Source organism: Nicotiana tomentosiformis, chromosome 12 (assembly GCF_000390325.3).
Source record: "Nicotiana tomentosiformis chromosome 12, ASM39032v3, whole genome shotgun sequence".
NCBI lineage: Eukaryota > Viridiplantae > Streptophyta > Magnoliopsida > Solanales > Solanaceae > Nicotiana > Nicotiana tomentosiformis.
The window spans coordinates 1,009,807-1,027,603 of NC_090823.1; the positions used below are offsets into that span (position 1 = coordinate 1,009,807).

At 38.5% G+C, this 17,797-nt stretch overlaps 1 protein-coding gene across 1 annotated transcript; it reads right to left on the reverse strand.

Moving 5' to 3' along the window:
- Positions 1-2,383: 2,383 nt before the first annotated feature.
- Positions 2,384-6,895, reverse strand: LOC104116429 (ubiquitin-ribosomal protein eL40 fusion protein). The gene is made up of 5 exons (XM_009627280.4): positions 6,736-6,895; positions 6,537-6,623; positions 6,139-6,241; positions 2,721-2,787; positions 2,384-2,602 (listed from the first exon to the last, which is right to left on the reverse strand). The coding sequence occupies exons 1-5, from the start codon at positions 6,836-6,838 to the stop codon at positions 2,576-2,578; spliced, it is 387 nt and encodes a 128-aa protein (XP_009625575.1). The 5' UTR covers positions 6,839-6,895; the 3' UTR covers positions 2,384-2,575.
- Between the last annotated feature and the right edge of the window lie 10,902 nt (positions 6,896-17,797).

Here is a 17,797-nt window from a genome sequence, read left to right on the forward strand (position 1 = left end):
AAAAGTTGGAAAATATAAAGGAAAAAGTAGGGTTTGTCCCGAGTTAAAGAAAGACAAGAATTATTTAATTTCTTTGTATGAATAGTAGAATTTTCTGTTTGTTTTGCCATTGACTCGAGGTGTAGATGCTGCAGTGATTTAATACTACTATTGATTAGTTATGACATATGAATTCCCAAGGCTCCTTTTTGACTTCATGTCTCTTATTTCAATATCATTTCCACCTTGTTTTTCTACCCACTCTTCATATACATAAACTTTGCCTTAAATTTTGCTCCTTTTTCCTTGTTAATTTGCAAGCTGCAACTATATAGCTATTGTCATTTCCTTGTAATTTGCAAGCTGCAATTATATAGCTATTGTCATTTCCTTGTAATTTGCTAGCTGCAACTATATAGGTCTCTAGCTATTCGACCTCTACTTCTTCGTAATTTTAGAAGTTGACTGTTCCATACAATTGTTGTAAACATTACTATAATTGAAGAAAAAGAATTTTGCTATTATAGAAAGAACCGTGTTGAGTAATAGTTAAAAATATAGTTTAAACATTATGATTAAAAAATGTCTTCTTTCCCTTTTTTTGTACTTTTGCATTTGTTAGTGGATCAAATCACACCTAAAAGCTCACCAGCTATATAACTATTGTAATGAAAGATATATATATTTTAAAATAATGAAATCATCAATATGTTAGTTCATTGGAAAATAAGATGGAAATAATATTACAGGATCGTTGTTTTTCTCTGATAGATGATCAAATGATTCATGCACAAACAAATGAAGTCTGGGGTTCGATGATTTTATGACTTATAACAAGTATTTTTTTAGTTTTACGGCTTATTTCACATGATGATTTCATCTTAAGACGTAATAAGTCAGTTATATAAAACACTAGATATCTTTGTGATAGTTATCTTTCTCTAATTAAATCCTAACGGATTATTTTGTATATTTTCTTGGAAGAGTAAGGGGCACTAGTGTTGTCCTCAGAAGTCAGCATTTTTTAAAATTTAAAATAATAAATGAGAATGAGAAACATTAAATATTGGTATTAATGAATTCAGAAGCGTAACAATCAAAATTTGATTGGAAAACTTTGTAAAAGCTGAACCAATTCATTAGTTTGGACGCTTCTAATCATGCTGGGAATAATGTACCTAAAAAAAGTCGTTGTGGGAATAACGTTAGGAAAAGGTGCGTTGGGACTGTGGGAGTTGTTGAAAAGTGAAATTAATAGTGGACTCCTTTTTGTGCACGCTTTTCCATTACCTTATATTTTATATTTATTTAATAATTATTGAGGGATGAGATAGACAAGATTCTATGCATATGAAACAATTAAAAATTTAGAAACAAAGCAAGCCTAACTTTGGATTGCACCTTGATCTTCTTTTTGTTCACTATAGTAAGTCAGCAATTCAACGAAGCGGTGCAAGGCTGATTATGAATAAACTAATCATTCTTCATTATTTTTAATGGCACTAAAGTAGTCAATCTGATAGAATTGCTTATAAATGAACTAGGCTAGGATACCATGGTAGAGTGATAAGTACTCTTTCATTCTTAACTAGACGTCTCGGGTTCGAATCCCTGAGTATGAAGTCGTCTTTGTTAGGGAGCGCTTTACCCTCAATGTGGGACTTCCCGGCATGAATTCGGATTTAGTCGGGCCCCAATGTGGGTACCGGATAACGGGTGAAAAACCAAAAAAAAAAAAAAAAAAACTAGGCTAGGATAGCTTGCTCTCCAAAAGAAGTGTATGGTCGTCTTTTGTTTTTCGAATAAGAAGCGAGTGAATTTTATTCGATTGAATCTAGTGATAATTCTAAAATAGTCCAAGTCAATTATATAATTCTATATTCATATCGTAGTACGTCCTCAAAATGACACATTTCGATGAATGTAGTTTTTAGAAAATCCATCGTAAAAGTGATAAGCTTTGACACTAACCTTTTGCTTATATTTCTTTCTTTTTTTGTACTGGTAAGCAACAAACAAAACATCTAATTGCTCAAGAAATCATGTAATTTCCTGTGATCAATCGCAGCAGATCTTGGTTTAAGGGCAATAAATAACTTAATTCTCGCCTTTATTTTTCGTTGGTTATGGTAATGAGGATTGTGAAAATGCTACATCAAGAATAACTTTGCACAAGGATTGGAAAATGCTAGACTCAGTGATCTAATATTGGTCAATGGAAACCTAATAAATAGTTACGTACATTAAGAATTACATTCACAAATAGATTTAGAAAGGGGAACATTACTTAGCTGTAATCAGTTAAAATGATCAGCAATAAAAATTAGTTTGTTGTTGCGATTCATAAACCAATATCACAGCAAAATAGCAATAACTGTATGCTAATCGACTTGATCTCCCAAAATATGAAAGTAGCAAAGACTCTTCATATACCTCTCCCGAATACAAAGTCCATGAATCTTGAAGGGTAAAACGAACAGAAACACAAAATAAATCCAAGTACAAATTGTTTATTTGAACAAGATATCAAAGTTCAGTTTCCGAAAGATCTAATACCGCCAAGCAACTACAAGTCAGCAGCAATAGAAATTTACATCTACTTGATCTTCTTTTTAGGCCTCAACTGCAACCCCAAAAAAGCAACTCAAACTAGTCAGCTATCATTGCTGTCAGCTAAATGAAGTGTCAATTCAAAATTTTCAAGGAAATAAAGTTAAAATTAAGTAATTGATGATTCTAACCTGGTTGCTGTGTCCACACTTCTTCTTGCGGCAGTTGACAGCACGAGGATGCAATCGAGCATAGCACCTTTAGGTATTTTTAAAAGGTATGCATAAGAAACAACTACTGGAAAAGAAGAAAAAAGAACAGAAATAGCATGATGGCAATACATATTAGCCAACAGTCGGAAGGAATGACCGACATAAAATTGGAGATCAGTATGTTACAGGAGGACAATATCCCTTTTCTAGCGGCCATAGACATGTAAAGTCACTATGTTTGTCCATTGAATTTCTAATCACTTTGAACAATGAAAATTCAAGCTACGGATACGTTAACCTGCCAGAACTTTGACAATTTTGAGGAGCAATCAAGCATTCATAAATGCTTAAAAAGGATTGTGTTACTAAAAATTTGGAAACCTTACAACCAGAACACAAAAAATTAAACCCGCAATCATCAGTGTTCAGCAATCCACCAACTTAAGGAGTAGTGAAGATAACTTGGATGCGAATCCCAACATCTAAACTCCTGTAGGGAAGATGCTACAGGTGCTAGAATTGGACTTAAATTTTGATGAGACACGGTCACTTCTGCTGCTGCTTATGAGAGTACACTCACTTTGATGAGAAATTTTACTTTATGTTAAATACAACTATGACTGGTTGTGTTTGTCTTGATTTGCAAAGTGGAACTTGTGGCTCACTGATCTTACATCATCTCTATACATCCACCAGCCATCACCCTCTTGACCCATCTCAATCTCTTCTTCCACCTCCTCCCGACACAATCCTCTTGAGAAAGAAATCACAATACAACCTTTACTATTCCCAGAAAACACACTAAGAGTAAGACACCTCTAGCTGTAACCCCAAATAAGGCCAAGAAACAGAGTAATAACCTTCACTTGTAAAGGCCCATCTACAGTTCAACTAGTTTACAGCCCAACAAGCCTTGAAGTAGGGGAGCTTTTGTAGTCATTTAAATTTTATTGAATTTAAGTTCACAAAATAATTTGAATTATATTTAAATTTCAAGATATATTAGTCCAAATAAATATTGTGGGCTAATATAATAGATAAAATATTTAAGTCCAGTAGATATGGATTTAATTAAAAGCTCAATTTTGTTGGGCTAATCCACTATTTGTGCTTCAAATGATGAGCCCACTTTGTCAACCCAAGATTCCATCTTATCCTAAAGGAGTAAATTTGTTTCGCGCATCAAATGACGTGACACACCAAATCAAAAGATCATAACGCCACATGTCAAATAACATAACATGGCAAGTCAAATCGTAATGCAAATAAAAATGCATCGCGCTTACATGTGACATGTTCTAGCAATAAGAGATTTATTAGTACTAAAGCTCTCTCTTGTTTGTTGTGAATTCATCCCCTTTTTAAGTTATGGCGCACCCCTATTTAAAGTTGTGGATGAGGAGTTACGATGAGAACAAATTTATTTACTTTGATTTGATGGCTTGAGTCACCAACCAAACATATTAAAGTTGTGACAAAGCCACAATTGATTAGCCACAACATGTCACTTGTGTATGCGGCACATTTTCATTGGCCTTACTGTTTGACTTGACATGCTCATGCTATGCCATTTGGTATGTGGTATACCCTATCAGCTCCTTTACTTGACTTGGCATACCAAGTCATTTGACATATGACACATGTTTGGCCCTCTAGGATAAGATGACATCTTGGACCAACAAATGTGGCTCACAATTTGAATCCCAAATACATGGACTAGCCCAACAAAATTGGACCTTAGTTAAATTCATATCTATAGGACTTAAATATTTAATCTAATTATATTAGCTCATAATATTTATTTGGACTAACATATCTTGAATATAAAATATTATCCAACTTATAGTATGGATTTAAATCTAACCAATTTAAATGTCTACAATTGTGTCCAACACAAATAAAAATTCCACCAAAAGATTATCCCTGAAAGTTGTTTCAATGTTTCAAATGACAGAATGAGATCGAGGTACCAAGATGGTCAAGTATCAGTTTTACAGCCAGGCATTTTGAAAATAGCACCAAAAGATATTGTGCAAAGCATTTTATGATGATACAAACATAGCATAACGTTAAAAAAATGGATTCCAGGGATCTAAGAATGAATCACGCCATCCTAGGGGAATGGTGGTATGATGAGATAGAAGAGAAATACAAAAAGTCGACAAAGCCATAATGGTTGTCAATGGAGCAAAGGTTAATGTGAGGCTATAGATGAGTTAGTAGCACATAATTGCTAAGGATACTATCCAAAGGCATATCCAACCACATAAATGGAGCACAAACTCTTTTGTGGGGGTGGGGGGGCTGGGGGGCAGCACCATTGAAAGAACCTTCTTATATTTAATGTTATATCAACTAATATTTCAGGGAAATACTTGACAGTATGTTCCTCTCTCCCCTCTTCCCTAAAGACAAAGTATCCAACGTAGCCGCTCTACAACAGTAACAACCATCTTACTCAAAAATTGTCTGCTTTAATCCACAAATTATGCTCTCAATACTGACCAAATAGAAGTTTATGTCGTTAAAAGTCCATGTCAGATTTCCTACAAACCACTAGTTCAAAATCTTAGCACTAGTACCATCATAAACACTTATGCATTCAGTACAATCATCACAGCTACTATTTAGTACTAGTAGCTGTGATAGCTACTATCACTCAACCACCATCACTTAAGTTGTCATTTCTAAGCAAACTATTTTCATCTGTCCGCCTTGAATAATGGAGCACAACTACTCTTTTGTGGGGGTGGGGAGTGGGGGGCAGCACCATCAAGAGAAAATTAACTTATGTTTCAGGGAAATACTAGAAATCATGTTCTTCTCTCCCCCCTTCTCCGAAAGGCAAAGTATCTAAAATGAACCTTTGCAACAGTAACAACCATCTTATTTAAGAATTGTGTGCACTAATCCACAAATTATGAGTCATAAATTTAACAAGGAACCAACTAATGTATCAGGGACACCATATACTTCCTTTCCCCGCTCCTCCTAAAGGCAAAATATCCAGTATGCTCTGCAACAGTAACAATCATCTTACTTATGATTTCTTAACTTTAATGCTTAATAAGCAACTTATGTTTAAATACTTGGTAGCATGTTCTTCTCTCCCCTCTTTTCCTAAAGGCAAAGTATCCAATATGACACTCTGCTACAATCATCTTACTCAAGAATTGTATGCTTTAAGTGCATGTCACTTACTCCAATATGACACTTGTAATCGATAAATGAAAAGTTTACAAGTGCATGTCAGGTTCCCCACAGACCACTAGTGCAAAATCTTAGCAGTAGTAACATCATAAGCATAATGAAAGAGATAGCGCAAAAAAGAACTACTCATATGTTTATCACAAAACCTACTGATTCAACAAACAGAAGGTACATTTTGGGAACCTACTTGCGGCATATCATCTTCTCCTGATTGTATTTCCTAGCCAAAGCCATCAACGATGGCTCAATGATTCCACCACGAAGCCTCAGCACCAAATGTAGAGTCGATTCTGCATATATTAAATGCAAGAAAATAAAACTATTAACTTTCACTTCAGTTAGGACATAACTGTGACATTCCAAAGTCTACATAATGAAAGTTGACCTTTAATTAGAAAAAAATTCGGTGATCTTAATCTCTCCAATTAATTTCAATAAATCTAATGAATTTCTAATTTCTAAACCATGTGACTACTCATCTTTTATGCTAATAGAATATAATTTAAGTAGTTTTTACACTTTATTTGAGTTATAGTTAAATTTTACAACTCTCTTAATTGAACGGTTAAATACATAACAAATTACCTTTTTGGATGTTGTAATCGGCCAAGGTGCGGCCATCTTCGAGCTGCTTACCAGCAAAAATCAGCCTTTGTTGGTCCGGTGGAATTCCTGAATCAGCACAAAAACATAAAATCACGGACTTAATAAACAATGGAGTAATAAAAAAAAACCATAGAAATAAACAAATGAAGATGTTTAAAAACAAGTTTTATAATACTACCTTCCTTGTCTTGTATTTTGGCTTTAACATTGTCGATAGTATCACTGGATTCAACTTCGAGAGTTATGGTTTTACCAGTGAGAGTTTTCACGAATATCTGCATTTTCGAAACGAGCTTCGCCTGCCTTCTTCAGCTCCTCGCGTTTTTCCTCACAGCTGAAATATATTTATATGTAGGGTTTAGTGGAGGCTGATGCCCGTTGGGCTCGGAAGGGATGGGGCTTTGAGCCATTTTGGTCCAACTTGGCTAGGTTTGGGCTGAAATTGCCTTATCAATTTGGCTGCAACTCAAGCTAACGCCTTTTTAGATGAATTAACTTAAACTTAAAATAGTTGACGGATATATAGTAATATAGAGTCAGAATCAAGATTTAAAATTTATGGGTTCGAAATTTTAATTTTTTTAAGTTACTATGTTCTAAATTAATAATTTGTACATATTCAATGAATTATTTTAGACAAATATAAGGTTTGAACTAAAATTACTAGATTCGGCCGACCACGTAATCGAACGAATGGCTCTGCCCCTGTAGTAATATATATATATATATATATATATATATATATATATATATATATATAATTATGTATAATCATTGTATAATATATGTATACTGACTAGAAGAAGTAAACAATAAATTCGACTGACTATTTGTCTAAAAATCCCTATTAAAAGGTAGAAATGATATTGTGTAGCCGCTTTGAGCACCCATATTTAAATTATACTCAATTTCTATAAGTTATAAAAAATTTAGCTTAGTTTTGATTTTAAAAAAATTGATTGTTCATGTTGTTGTTGTTTCTTCTTTTTTTTCAGACTTTCAGGTCAACTCACACCATCGAGTCTGAACTTAAGTTGCGCCAATTTTTATTTTTAGCAAATCCACTAGGCAAGGTGCCTAGGGCTAGTTTTTATATATATTTAGAAATCGAAAAAACAAAGTACCATGAGGTCTTACAAAATGAAAGGTCATAAGCTATGAAGAGTACATAATCCGTAACGCCAATTTTGAGCAAGTGGTACTCAAAATTGGTAGCACATTTTGTCCTTTAAATGAATGTTATTATTGACCTACTAAAGTAGTAAGAAAGATGAATAAAACTAGTCATGTAAAGGAACTGTGCTTGAGAGTCCATATTGTCCAAAGAGTGCGGATCTTCATCAAGGTGCGAGCCTTCTTCACTGCCCAGATTTTAGCAAAACTAGGCAGCATATTCAAATCAATTTCCCCGCTTGTTTGCTTGAAGTATTTGTGTAATGATTCCATTCTTGCATTACCAAAAAATATAGTTGTGTCACATGCTAATTTCACTGTCCAGCAAGATGAAGCATGAACGAGCACACATTGTTGGCACAAAATTTAGTGTGACCTCCAAGTGTAATCTGTTGAAGTTTTTGCATGAAGCCCATTGTGAGTTAATGCATTAGTAAAACACATTGGGTTGTTACTCCGCAATGCATCCATTAGACCCATTTTTCCTCTCAAAAACCAGTACATCGAGTGATTACCATGGCAAAAAATCTTGCAGTAATCCCCATTTGCGTTCCAGTACATGTGATCCTTACAAAAAAAAAATGGATGCTAGTAGACTGTACCATGATGAGTACAGTACAAATAAAAAGGATGTTTAGCTCTTGCCTTGTACGGTAGGCTAAAGTATCACATACAATCCCTATCATCGTCGTTGTGATCCTTGAATCCATTTTTGGTTCCATGCTTGTGGTTGCCCTCAATACTCCTTAAAGGGAATGAGTACTAAATACTAATATCACCCATTGAAATTGTATCAAAAGGCCAGGCATGAATTCCGTAACTTCTCCTGTAAAAAAGAATACAAAGTTAGTAAAAAACAAGTTCACCATGTTCTCATCCATAAGGATTTGAACAAGGTGGTTACATGTATTATCAGTCATCTCCTCCTCCAATGTGCTCTTCATTTTCTCCCCTTCTAAATTCTTGCAACTCTTATCCTCAAATAGGGACATTGAAGCTTATCATCATTTCACAATCCTTCTCCATATGATGTCCAGTTGAGCAAAAGAATTACACTCCATAGAATCAATATCTAGTGCATAATTAGCTAGATGATCTGCCAGCTTGTTGCCTTCCCTAAATATGTGTGTGACCCTAGCATTACACATATCCACTAGTCTCCTTATTTCCTTTACATACTTCGTAACTCCCCAAGGTGTACTCCAACTACCATCAATGACATTCTTCAATAGTAGAGAATCTGTTTGCAACCAAATGTGAGATATGTGCTTTTGATTGCAATACCGCATTGCTAATGCCTCTGCTTTTATATTGGTGGTTTCATTGATCTCCTACCCATATGCATATATTACATCGCCCAGATTATCCCTCAAATAAAATCCAATTGCACCCTTGCCTAGATTTCCCCTTGCTGCACCATTAGTGTTCACCTTTATCCACCCCTCCGTAGGCAATTCCCAAAGAACTTGGTTAACCTTAAGCCTTGGTATATAATTCTCCAACATATGTAATAAATCAGGCTATTTGTGAGGAACATTTTGTATGCCTGGCTTCCTTACTTTTACAAGTGTTTGTAGCATAGAGGACACTTGATAAATCACTCTACTCACATATACCACACTTGAAACACTGGTTTGAGTCTAGGTAACACCTGGGTTGTCCAACATTTGATCACTGCTTGGTGCAAATTCAAACCTTTGAAAGACAAGCCTGCATGTGAGAAAAAATACGACCAAGTTCTAGTGGCAGCATATGATCTAAAGAATACATGTGCCATGGATTCCTCTTGTGGATTGACACAACACTAGTAGAAGCATATTATCTAAAGAATACATGTGCCATGGATTCCTCTTATGGATTGACACAATACCAATATCGAGAAGTTACTACATACCACATTCTCCTTATTACATCATCAAGTGGCAATTTAGCTCTTCACATTTTTCACATAAAGAAAGATATTTTAAAAGGCAATCCCTTAAGCGACATATGCTTGTAAGCAATGTTAGGATCCCTTCTCCTTCGTAAATATTCACACGCTGACTTCACGCTAAAATCCCCCTTTGTATCTAGCATCCACACCTGTTTGTCTAGTACATCATGCTCAACTAGAGGTTTAATATTCCCAATAATGTGCCCAGCAAGGTCATCATGCAGAATAGCCCTCAAACGATCTGCATCCTATGTTCCCTCACTGACCACATCTCCAACACTATTCACATCTTCATCATGAGGAAATTTTGGAGGAATATTGAAATAAAGAGCCCATAAAACAGTCCAATTATAAAACCAAAATAAAGAAGATCCCATTTTAGGTTTTAATAATATTTGATGTTCTATTAAATCCCTATATTTCAGCATCTTTCTCCAAACATGGGAGTCATCCCTCCAAGGTACAATCACAGCATTCAATTTCTTGCAGTATTTCTGGATCTTAAAAGCGCTCCACAAGGTAGATTTAGTCCTAAAGTCCCATCAAAGCTTGCAAAACAAAGCTTTGGATACATCATGTAATGACCTAAAACCTACTCCTCCCTTTTCAGCCGGTAGACATAATTTTTTCCACAAAGCCCAGTGTCTACTCTTTCTCCCAACAGAATTGCTCCAAAAGAATTGAGCAAACATCTTATGTAACTTTTCTATCACATCCTGTAGGATGATTAACAGTTGAAAGAAGATGAATTGGCATGCCTTGAAATACATGTGAGATTAAAACAACTCTACCTCCTATAGACAAAAGCTTTCCCTGCCAGCCTTGTAACTTACCAATTACTTTATTGATAAGTCGTTGGTAATAATCTATTTTTCTCCTTATATAAAAGATGGGGAAGCCTAAGTATGTGAAAGGAAAATCTTGCCTGCCAATTCAGTAATTCTTTGCACCTTAGTAATCACTTCCAAGCTCGTAGAATGATGCATATACACTGTTGACTTCTCTTTGTTAATCAACTGTCCAGAAACAATCTCATAAGCATTTAAGACCTCCGTAATACGTTGTAATGGAGTAGCATCGGATGAGGAAAAAATTATTGTGTCATCTGCATAAACAAAATGGTTGATTTTAGGGCTCCACTTTGGTAAACCAAAGCCACAAAAGTACAGATTCAAGTGCAATGCATTTACTCACCTAGATAAAGCTTCAACTGCCAAGATCTCCTTGCTTCACCCCCCTGGTAGACTTAAAGAAACCATAAGGCTGCCTATTGAGAAGCATTGAATACCAGTTATTAGATATAATACCATATACCAATCCTATGAACCTCTCACAAAATCCCATCTTCCTCAAAACTTTGGTTAAAAATAGGCATGAAAGCCTATCATAGGATTTAGTCATATCAAGCTTGATCACTACATTAGGACTAGCCTTTGTCCTCAATCTTATATTAGTGATGATCTCTTGAGTTAACAAAATATTTTCAACAATACTTCTCCCCTTCACAAAGCTAGATTGTTCATCAAAAATCAACTTAGGTAGAAGATCAACTAATCTCTCATGTATGACTCTTGAAAACACCTTATTGGTGAAATTACTTAAGCTAATTAGCCTCATATCACTGGAGTTATGACTTCTTTCATTTTTGGTAATAGGACTAAATTTGTATGAGTTACAAATCTAGGAAGTTCTTGAACATTAAATAAAGCCTTCACCATATCAAAGACACCATCTCCAATAATCTCCAACAAACTTGAAAGAAACTACCATTAAAACCATCCGGACCTCCTGCACTATTCCCATTGAGCCCAATTAAATCATGATTCTGCCCATCTTCTACCAGCCTTGGTACATGATCAAGAATGTCAAAGGCCATAGGGATTGTCTCCTCATGAAATTGAGCCTATAAGAAATTCACAGCTTCTTCAGCCATTGCCTCATTACCTTCAAGCTATTGCCCCATATTATTCTGGATTCTATTAAGTTGTAATCTCTTTCTTATTCCATTAACTTGTGCATGAAAAAATTTAGTATTCCTATCTCCATCTTGAAACCAGTTCATCCCAGTTTTTTGCTTCCAAAATTCCTCTTCTAGATGAAGATACCTAATGAAATCAGCTTGAACTTTCAGTAGTCTTTATCTATTGTGTTGAGTAGGGTATAACTCAAATTGAGTCTCATGAACAATTACCAACTCCTCCGGACTCGCTATCTTATGGAAAATATTCCCATACGTAGCCTTACTCCAAATAGACAATGCTTTTTCAGCTTTTTCAGTTTGTAATTAAACAAGATGAACGAATTTCCAGCAAAGTCTGCCTGCTAGTTCTCTTTTACCATATCGAGAAAATATTAATGTTTTATCCAAAACTTCAAAAATTTAAAAGACGTCTTTATTGGCATAGCATTGAGATCATATGATAGAAGCATTAGACAGTTGTAACGACCCAGTCAGTCGATCCGAGAGTTATATCCCTATTTTTCTCATTTATGTCTCTTTATGTATTGTTCAATTGCGTTGAGTTGCATCGAGTTGGTAGGTTTGGGTCCAGAGTAGTTTTGGAGTGAAATGAACACTTAGCCTCTTAGTTAGAAAGTTAAGTTAGAAAAGTCAACCGGAAGTTAACTTATGAGTAAACAAATTCGGATGTGAATTTTTATGATTCGGTTAGCTTCGTTGGGTCATTTTAGACTTAGGAGTGTGTCCGGAATGTAAATTGGAGGTCCGTGGTAGAATTAGGCTTGAACTGACGAAAGTTGAAAATTTGGCGATTTTGGTCAGCAGTGAAAAATTAGGTATCGGGGTCGGAATGGAATTCCGAAAGTTGGAGTAGGTTTGTAGTGTCATTTGTGATGTATTTTTAAAATTTGAGGTCATTCGGATGTGGTTTGATAGGTTTTGGCGTCGTTGGCGAATTTTGAAAGTTTAGAAGTTCTTAGGCTTGAATCCGGGGTTGATTCGGTATTTTGGTATTGTTTTGGGTGTTTCGAAGGTTCGACTAAGTTCGGGTAGTGATATATGACTTGTGGGAATTATTGGTTGAGGTCCCGAGGGGCTCGAGTGTGGTTCAGATGGTTAACAGATTGAAAATTTGTGAAGTTGAACTGTTGGAAATCTGGTGGTGCACAGTCTTCTGGTGTGTCCGCACCTGCGGATTGGGGACCGCAGGTGCGATAGTCGCAGATGCAAGAGTCTTATCACGGATGCAGAATTGGTCAGTTGGGAAGTTGGCGCATGTGTGAAAAGAGTGTCGCACCTGCGAGCCCGCATGTGCGAAGGAGATTGCGCAGGTGCGAGCTTCGCAGGTGGGGGCTTAAGGTGCAGGTGCGCAGAGAAACTGCAGGTGCGGCTTGGTCTCCGCATCTGCGATGACCACATGTGCGGTATGGTGACCACAGAAGCGAAGCCTGGCGAGTTAATGAAAATTCGCAGAAGCAGAAATTATCCGTAGATGCGGAAACGCATATGCGCATATGGGGTCGCAGGTGCGGAACTCCTGGGCAGAACCTATATATATCACACTTCGCGAATTTTTGCCCTTTTTCCTTCATTGTTGAATGGATTTTTGAGCTAGGGCAGTGTTTTTCAAGGGAGAATCACAAGACATCAGTGAGGTAAGTTGCTTGGGTTTATTTACATGCATTTATGATGTTTTTCCACTGATTAGCCATGAAATTAGTAGGGGTTTAGGGTGAAATTGAGGGAGTTAGGGTTTGAGTTTTGGAGAGTTTTAAGTGAGGATTTGAGGGACCAAACGAAGTCCGATTTTGACGAATTTTATATGGTTAGACTCGGGTAAGGACGACGTTTGTTATTCTGCTATTTTGACTGGTTTCGAGACGTGGGCCCGGGGACCGTGTTTTGGCTGATTTCGGATTTGTGGCCTATTTATGTAGTTTTTATTATGGAATTTGATTCTTTAGCCTATATTGATAGTAGTATTCTGATTTTGGTTAGATTCAGAGCTTTTGGAGACCGAGTCCAGAGACGAGGGCATCCCGGAGTAGGATTTTACGTTGTTAAGGTAAGTAATTATTTTAACTCTATCTTTAAGGGTATAAACCCGGAGATTTGACATCACGTGATTGTTTGGAAGTGATACCCACGCTAGGTGACAGGCATGTGGGTGTGCACCGTGAGGGATTGAGACTTGGTCCGTCATGTGAGGATGTGAGGACTAATGGCTATTATTTGTGGTTATATGTTTATTTGTTGTTGAACTTGTTTGCCTTCATGTTAGAGATCATGCTTAGGCTTTATTGATGCTCACATTATTTGCACTCAGTCATAGATATTATTGTACATGTTTACCTCGGTCCCTATTATTTTTTCGATATGCTGTGATACTTGACGTGGGTTGTGTTTCCCTTATTTGTTGATGATGGTGAGGCTAGAGAGGTACATGACTAAGTGAGGCCGAGGGCATGTTGTGAGGTATTTGATTGAGGCACGTGAGTTGTCTGTGCGGATCCAGATATTGATACCATAGCGCGTGAGTTATCCGCATAGCACGTGAGTTGACCGTGCGGATCTAGGGATTGATATTATGGCATATGAGTTGTCTGTACAGCACGTGAGTTGTCCGTGCTTAGCGCTTGGGCTTTGGGAGCCCCTCCGGAGTCTGTTCACATACCCAGTGAGCGCAAGTACCTATTGAGTGTTGAGTGCTTAGTGCGAGTGCCAAGAGCTGAGTGATAGAGTGACATTGCTGTGAGGATTCATTGCTTTTGATGTTGCTGCATTTTACCCTTTAATTTCTTTGTAGCATTTATTGAGTTGATGGAATTTACCTGTTTATTTCTGTTTATTTTAAATTGTGATAAAGAAATAATTGAATTGTTTTACTTAGCTCGTCACGACTAGTCAGTTCCTTAGTTATTTATGTTACTACTGAGTCAGTTGTACTCATACTACACCCTGCACTTTATGTGCAGATCCAGGTGAGTTAGAGCGCGGCGATCGTTGAGTTCAGACCGGCTATCGTTGGAGACCGCAAGGTAGCTGCTAGCGTCCGCAAGACCTTGTTACTCCTTTTATCATTTCTTCTTTTGGACTGTATTGACGGTTGGACAGTTTTATTTGTTAGTCCATAGATTTAGACGCTCATGACTTAGTGACACCCCGATGTTTGGGGATCGTTTTCGTATTTTCTATAATTATATTTAGAGTTGATTTAGTTTATGAAAAAATTCAAATGTTGGAAAGTTTTTATTAAATTCTTATAATCGATTTAGTAGTAATATTTTTGGAAATAGGCTTGCCTTGTAACACGATAGGCGCCATCACGACCATAGTTAGATTTTGGGTCGTGACAAGTTGGTATCAGAGCCTAGGTTACATAGGTCTCACGAGTCATGAGCGGGTTTAGTAGAGTCTTGCGGATCAGTACGGAGATGTCTGTACTTATCTTCGAGAGGCTACAGAACCTTTAGAAAAATTTCACATTCTTGGATTCTTGTCGTTCGTCTTATGTATTCTAGTAACTAAACATCTGTTATTCATTCTTTCACAGATGGTGAGGACTCGTGCTACCGGTCAAGAGGGACAACCACCAGTTCGGGTCGCGAGAGGCCGAAGCCGCGGTAAAGGTCGTGGTAGGGGCGGAGTCATCGCCAGCGCATCATGTGGGGCAGCACCTACAGATCCCCTAGTTGTCCCCGCTCAGGACCAGGTCCCAGAGGTAGAGGTTCCGACGGGACCAGCTCACGCACCACCTGTGCCTATTGTTATTCCAGGCCTTCAGGAGGTCCTAGCTCAGATTCTGACAGCGTGTCCCGGCCTTGCTCAGGCAGTCTCTATCTCGATGGCCGCAACCACTTCTCAGGCCGGGGGAGGCACTCAGACTCCCGTCGCTCGCACACCCGAGCAGGTTGTTCAGGGGCTTCAGACAACGGAGGCACCACCAAACCAACCGATTGCAGCTTCTCAGGACTACATGGCTCATGTGATGTCAGAGGATGAGAAGCGCAAATTAGAGAGGTTTGGGAGACTCCAGCCTCCGTCATTTAGTGGTGATGAGGGTGGGGGTGCACAAGGTTTATTGGACAAGTGTTAGAGGATGCTTCAGACCGCGAGTATTCTGGAGAGTAGTGGGGTCTCATTCACTACTTTCCAGTTTTCTAGGGCTGCACTTAATTGGTGGGAGGCTTACGAGAGGCGTAGGCCGGTTGGCGCAGCGCCTCTTTCTTGGCAGCAGTTCTCCGTTCTCTTTTTGGAGAAGTTTGTACCTGAGTCCCACAGAGAGGAGCTGCGCAGGCAGTTTGAGCAGCTTCATCAGGGTGAAATGTCTGTTGGGCAATTCTTTTGGGCATCAGGAGCAGCAGTTTCGTCAGAGGAGGGGTTGTTTCGAGTGCGGGGATTTTGGTCACATTGCGAGATATTTCCCTAGGCTATTGGGTGGGACCCCACAGTGAAGTACTCGGCCGATGGCACCAGCACCAGTTCCTCCACCACCCGCCCAGCCAGCTAGGGTTGGAGTTTAGCCAGCTAGGGGCGGAGCCCAGTCAGCTATGGGTCGCCCGAGAGGGGGAGGCAGATCAGAGGGTGGTCAGACCCGTTTCTATGCCCTCCCAGCTAGGCCAGACGTTGTTGCTTCAGATGCTATGATTTCAGGTATGTTCTTTTTGTTAGACTAGTTTGAGGACGAACGTTTGTTTAAGAGGGGGAAGATGTAACAACCCGGTCAGCCGTTCCGAGAGTTATAGCCCTGTTTTCCCCATTTCTATCTATTTATGTGTTGTTCAGTTACGTTGAGTTACATCGAGTTGGTAGGTTTGGGCCCGGAGTAGTTTTGGAGTAAAATGAACATGTAGTCTCTTAGTTAGAAAGTTAAGTTAGAAAAGTCAATCGAAAGTTGACTTATGAGTAAACGAATTCGGATGTGAATTTTTATGATTCGGTTAGCTTCGTTGGGTAATTTTAGACTTAGGAGTGTGTCCGGAATGTAAATTGGAGGTCTGTTGTAGAATTAGGCTTGAATTGGCGAAGATTAGAAATTTGACAATTTTGGTCGGTAGTGGAAAATTAGGTATCGGGGTTGGAATGGAATTCCGGAAGTTGGAGTAGGTTCGTAGTGTCATTTGTGACGCGTTTTTAAAATTTGAGGTCATTCGGACGTGGTTTGATAGGTTTCGACGTCGTTGGTGAATTTTGGAAGTTTAGAAGTTCTTAGGCTTGAATCCAGGGTTGATTCGATGTTTTGGTGTTGTTTTGGGTGTTCTGAAGGTTCGACTAAGTTCGGGTAGTGATATATGACTTGTGAGAATTATTTGTTGAGGTCCCGAGGGGCTCGGGTGTGATTTGGATGGTTAACGTGTTGAAAATTTGTGAAGTTGAACTGCTGGAAATCTGCTGGTGCACAGTCTTCTGGTGTGTCCGCACCTCCGGATTGGAGACCGCAGGTGCGATGGTCAAAGATGTAGGAGTCTTATCGCAGATGCAGAATTGGTCAGCTGGGCAGTTGGCGCAGGTGCGTAAGGAGTGTCGCACCTGCGAGACCGCAGGTGCGAAGGAGATTGTGCAGGTGCGAGCTTCGCAAGTGGGGGCTTGAGGCGCAGGTGCGCAGAGGAACCACAGGTGCAGCTTGTTCTCCGCATCTGCGATGACCGCCAGTGAGGTAAGGTGACCGCAGAAGCGAAGCCTAGCAAGTTAATGAAAATCCGTAGAAGCGGAAATTATCCGCAGATGCGAAAGCGCAGATGCGCATATGGGGGTCGCAGGTGCGGAACCCCTGGGCAGAACCTATATATATATCACACATCGCGAATTTTTGCCCTTGTTCCTTCATTGTTGAACGGGTTTTTGAGCTAGGGAAGTGTTTTTCAAGGGAGAATCATGAGACATCAGTGAGGTAAGTCGCTTGGGTTTATTTACACGCGTTTATGATATTTTTCCACTGATTAGCCATGAAATTAATAGGTGTTTAGGGTGAAATTGAGGGAGTTAGGGTTTGAGTTTTGGAGAGTTTTAAGTGAGGATTTGAGGGACCAAACGGAGTCCGATTTTGACGAATTTTATATGGTCAGACTCGGGTGAGGACGAGGTTTGTTATTATGCCATTTTGACTAGTTTTGAGACGTGGGCCCGGGGGTCAGGTTTTGGCCGATTTCGGATTTTGGGCCTATTTATGTAGTT

Excerpts from the sequence above, each read along its gene's own strand:
- LOC104116429 (XM_009627280.4), bottom strand. The coding sequence starts at position 6,838 with ATGCAGATATTCGTGAAAACTCTCACTGGTAAAACCATAACTCTCGAA. Across the intron at positions 6,624-6,735 it reads CAAAATACAAGACAAGGAAG|GAATTCCACCGGACCAACAA; the intron begins GTAGTATTATAA and ends GTGCTGATTCAG. Across the intron at positions 6,242-6,536 it reads CGATTACAACATCCAAAAAG|AATCGACTCTACATTTGGTG; the intron begins GTAATTTGTTAT and ends TAATATATGCAG.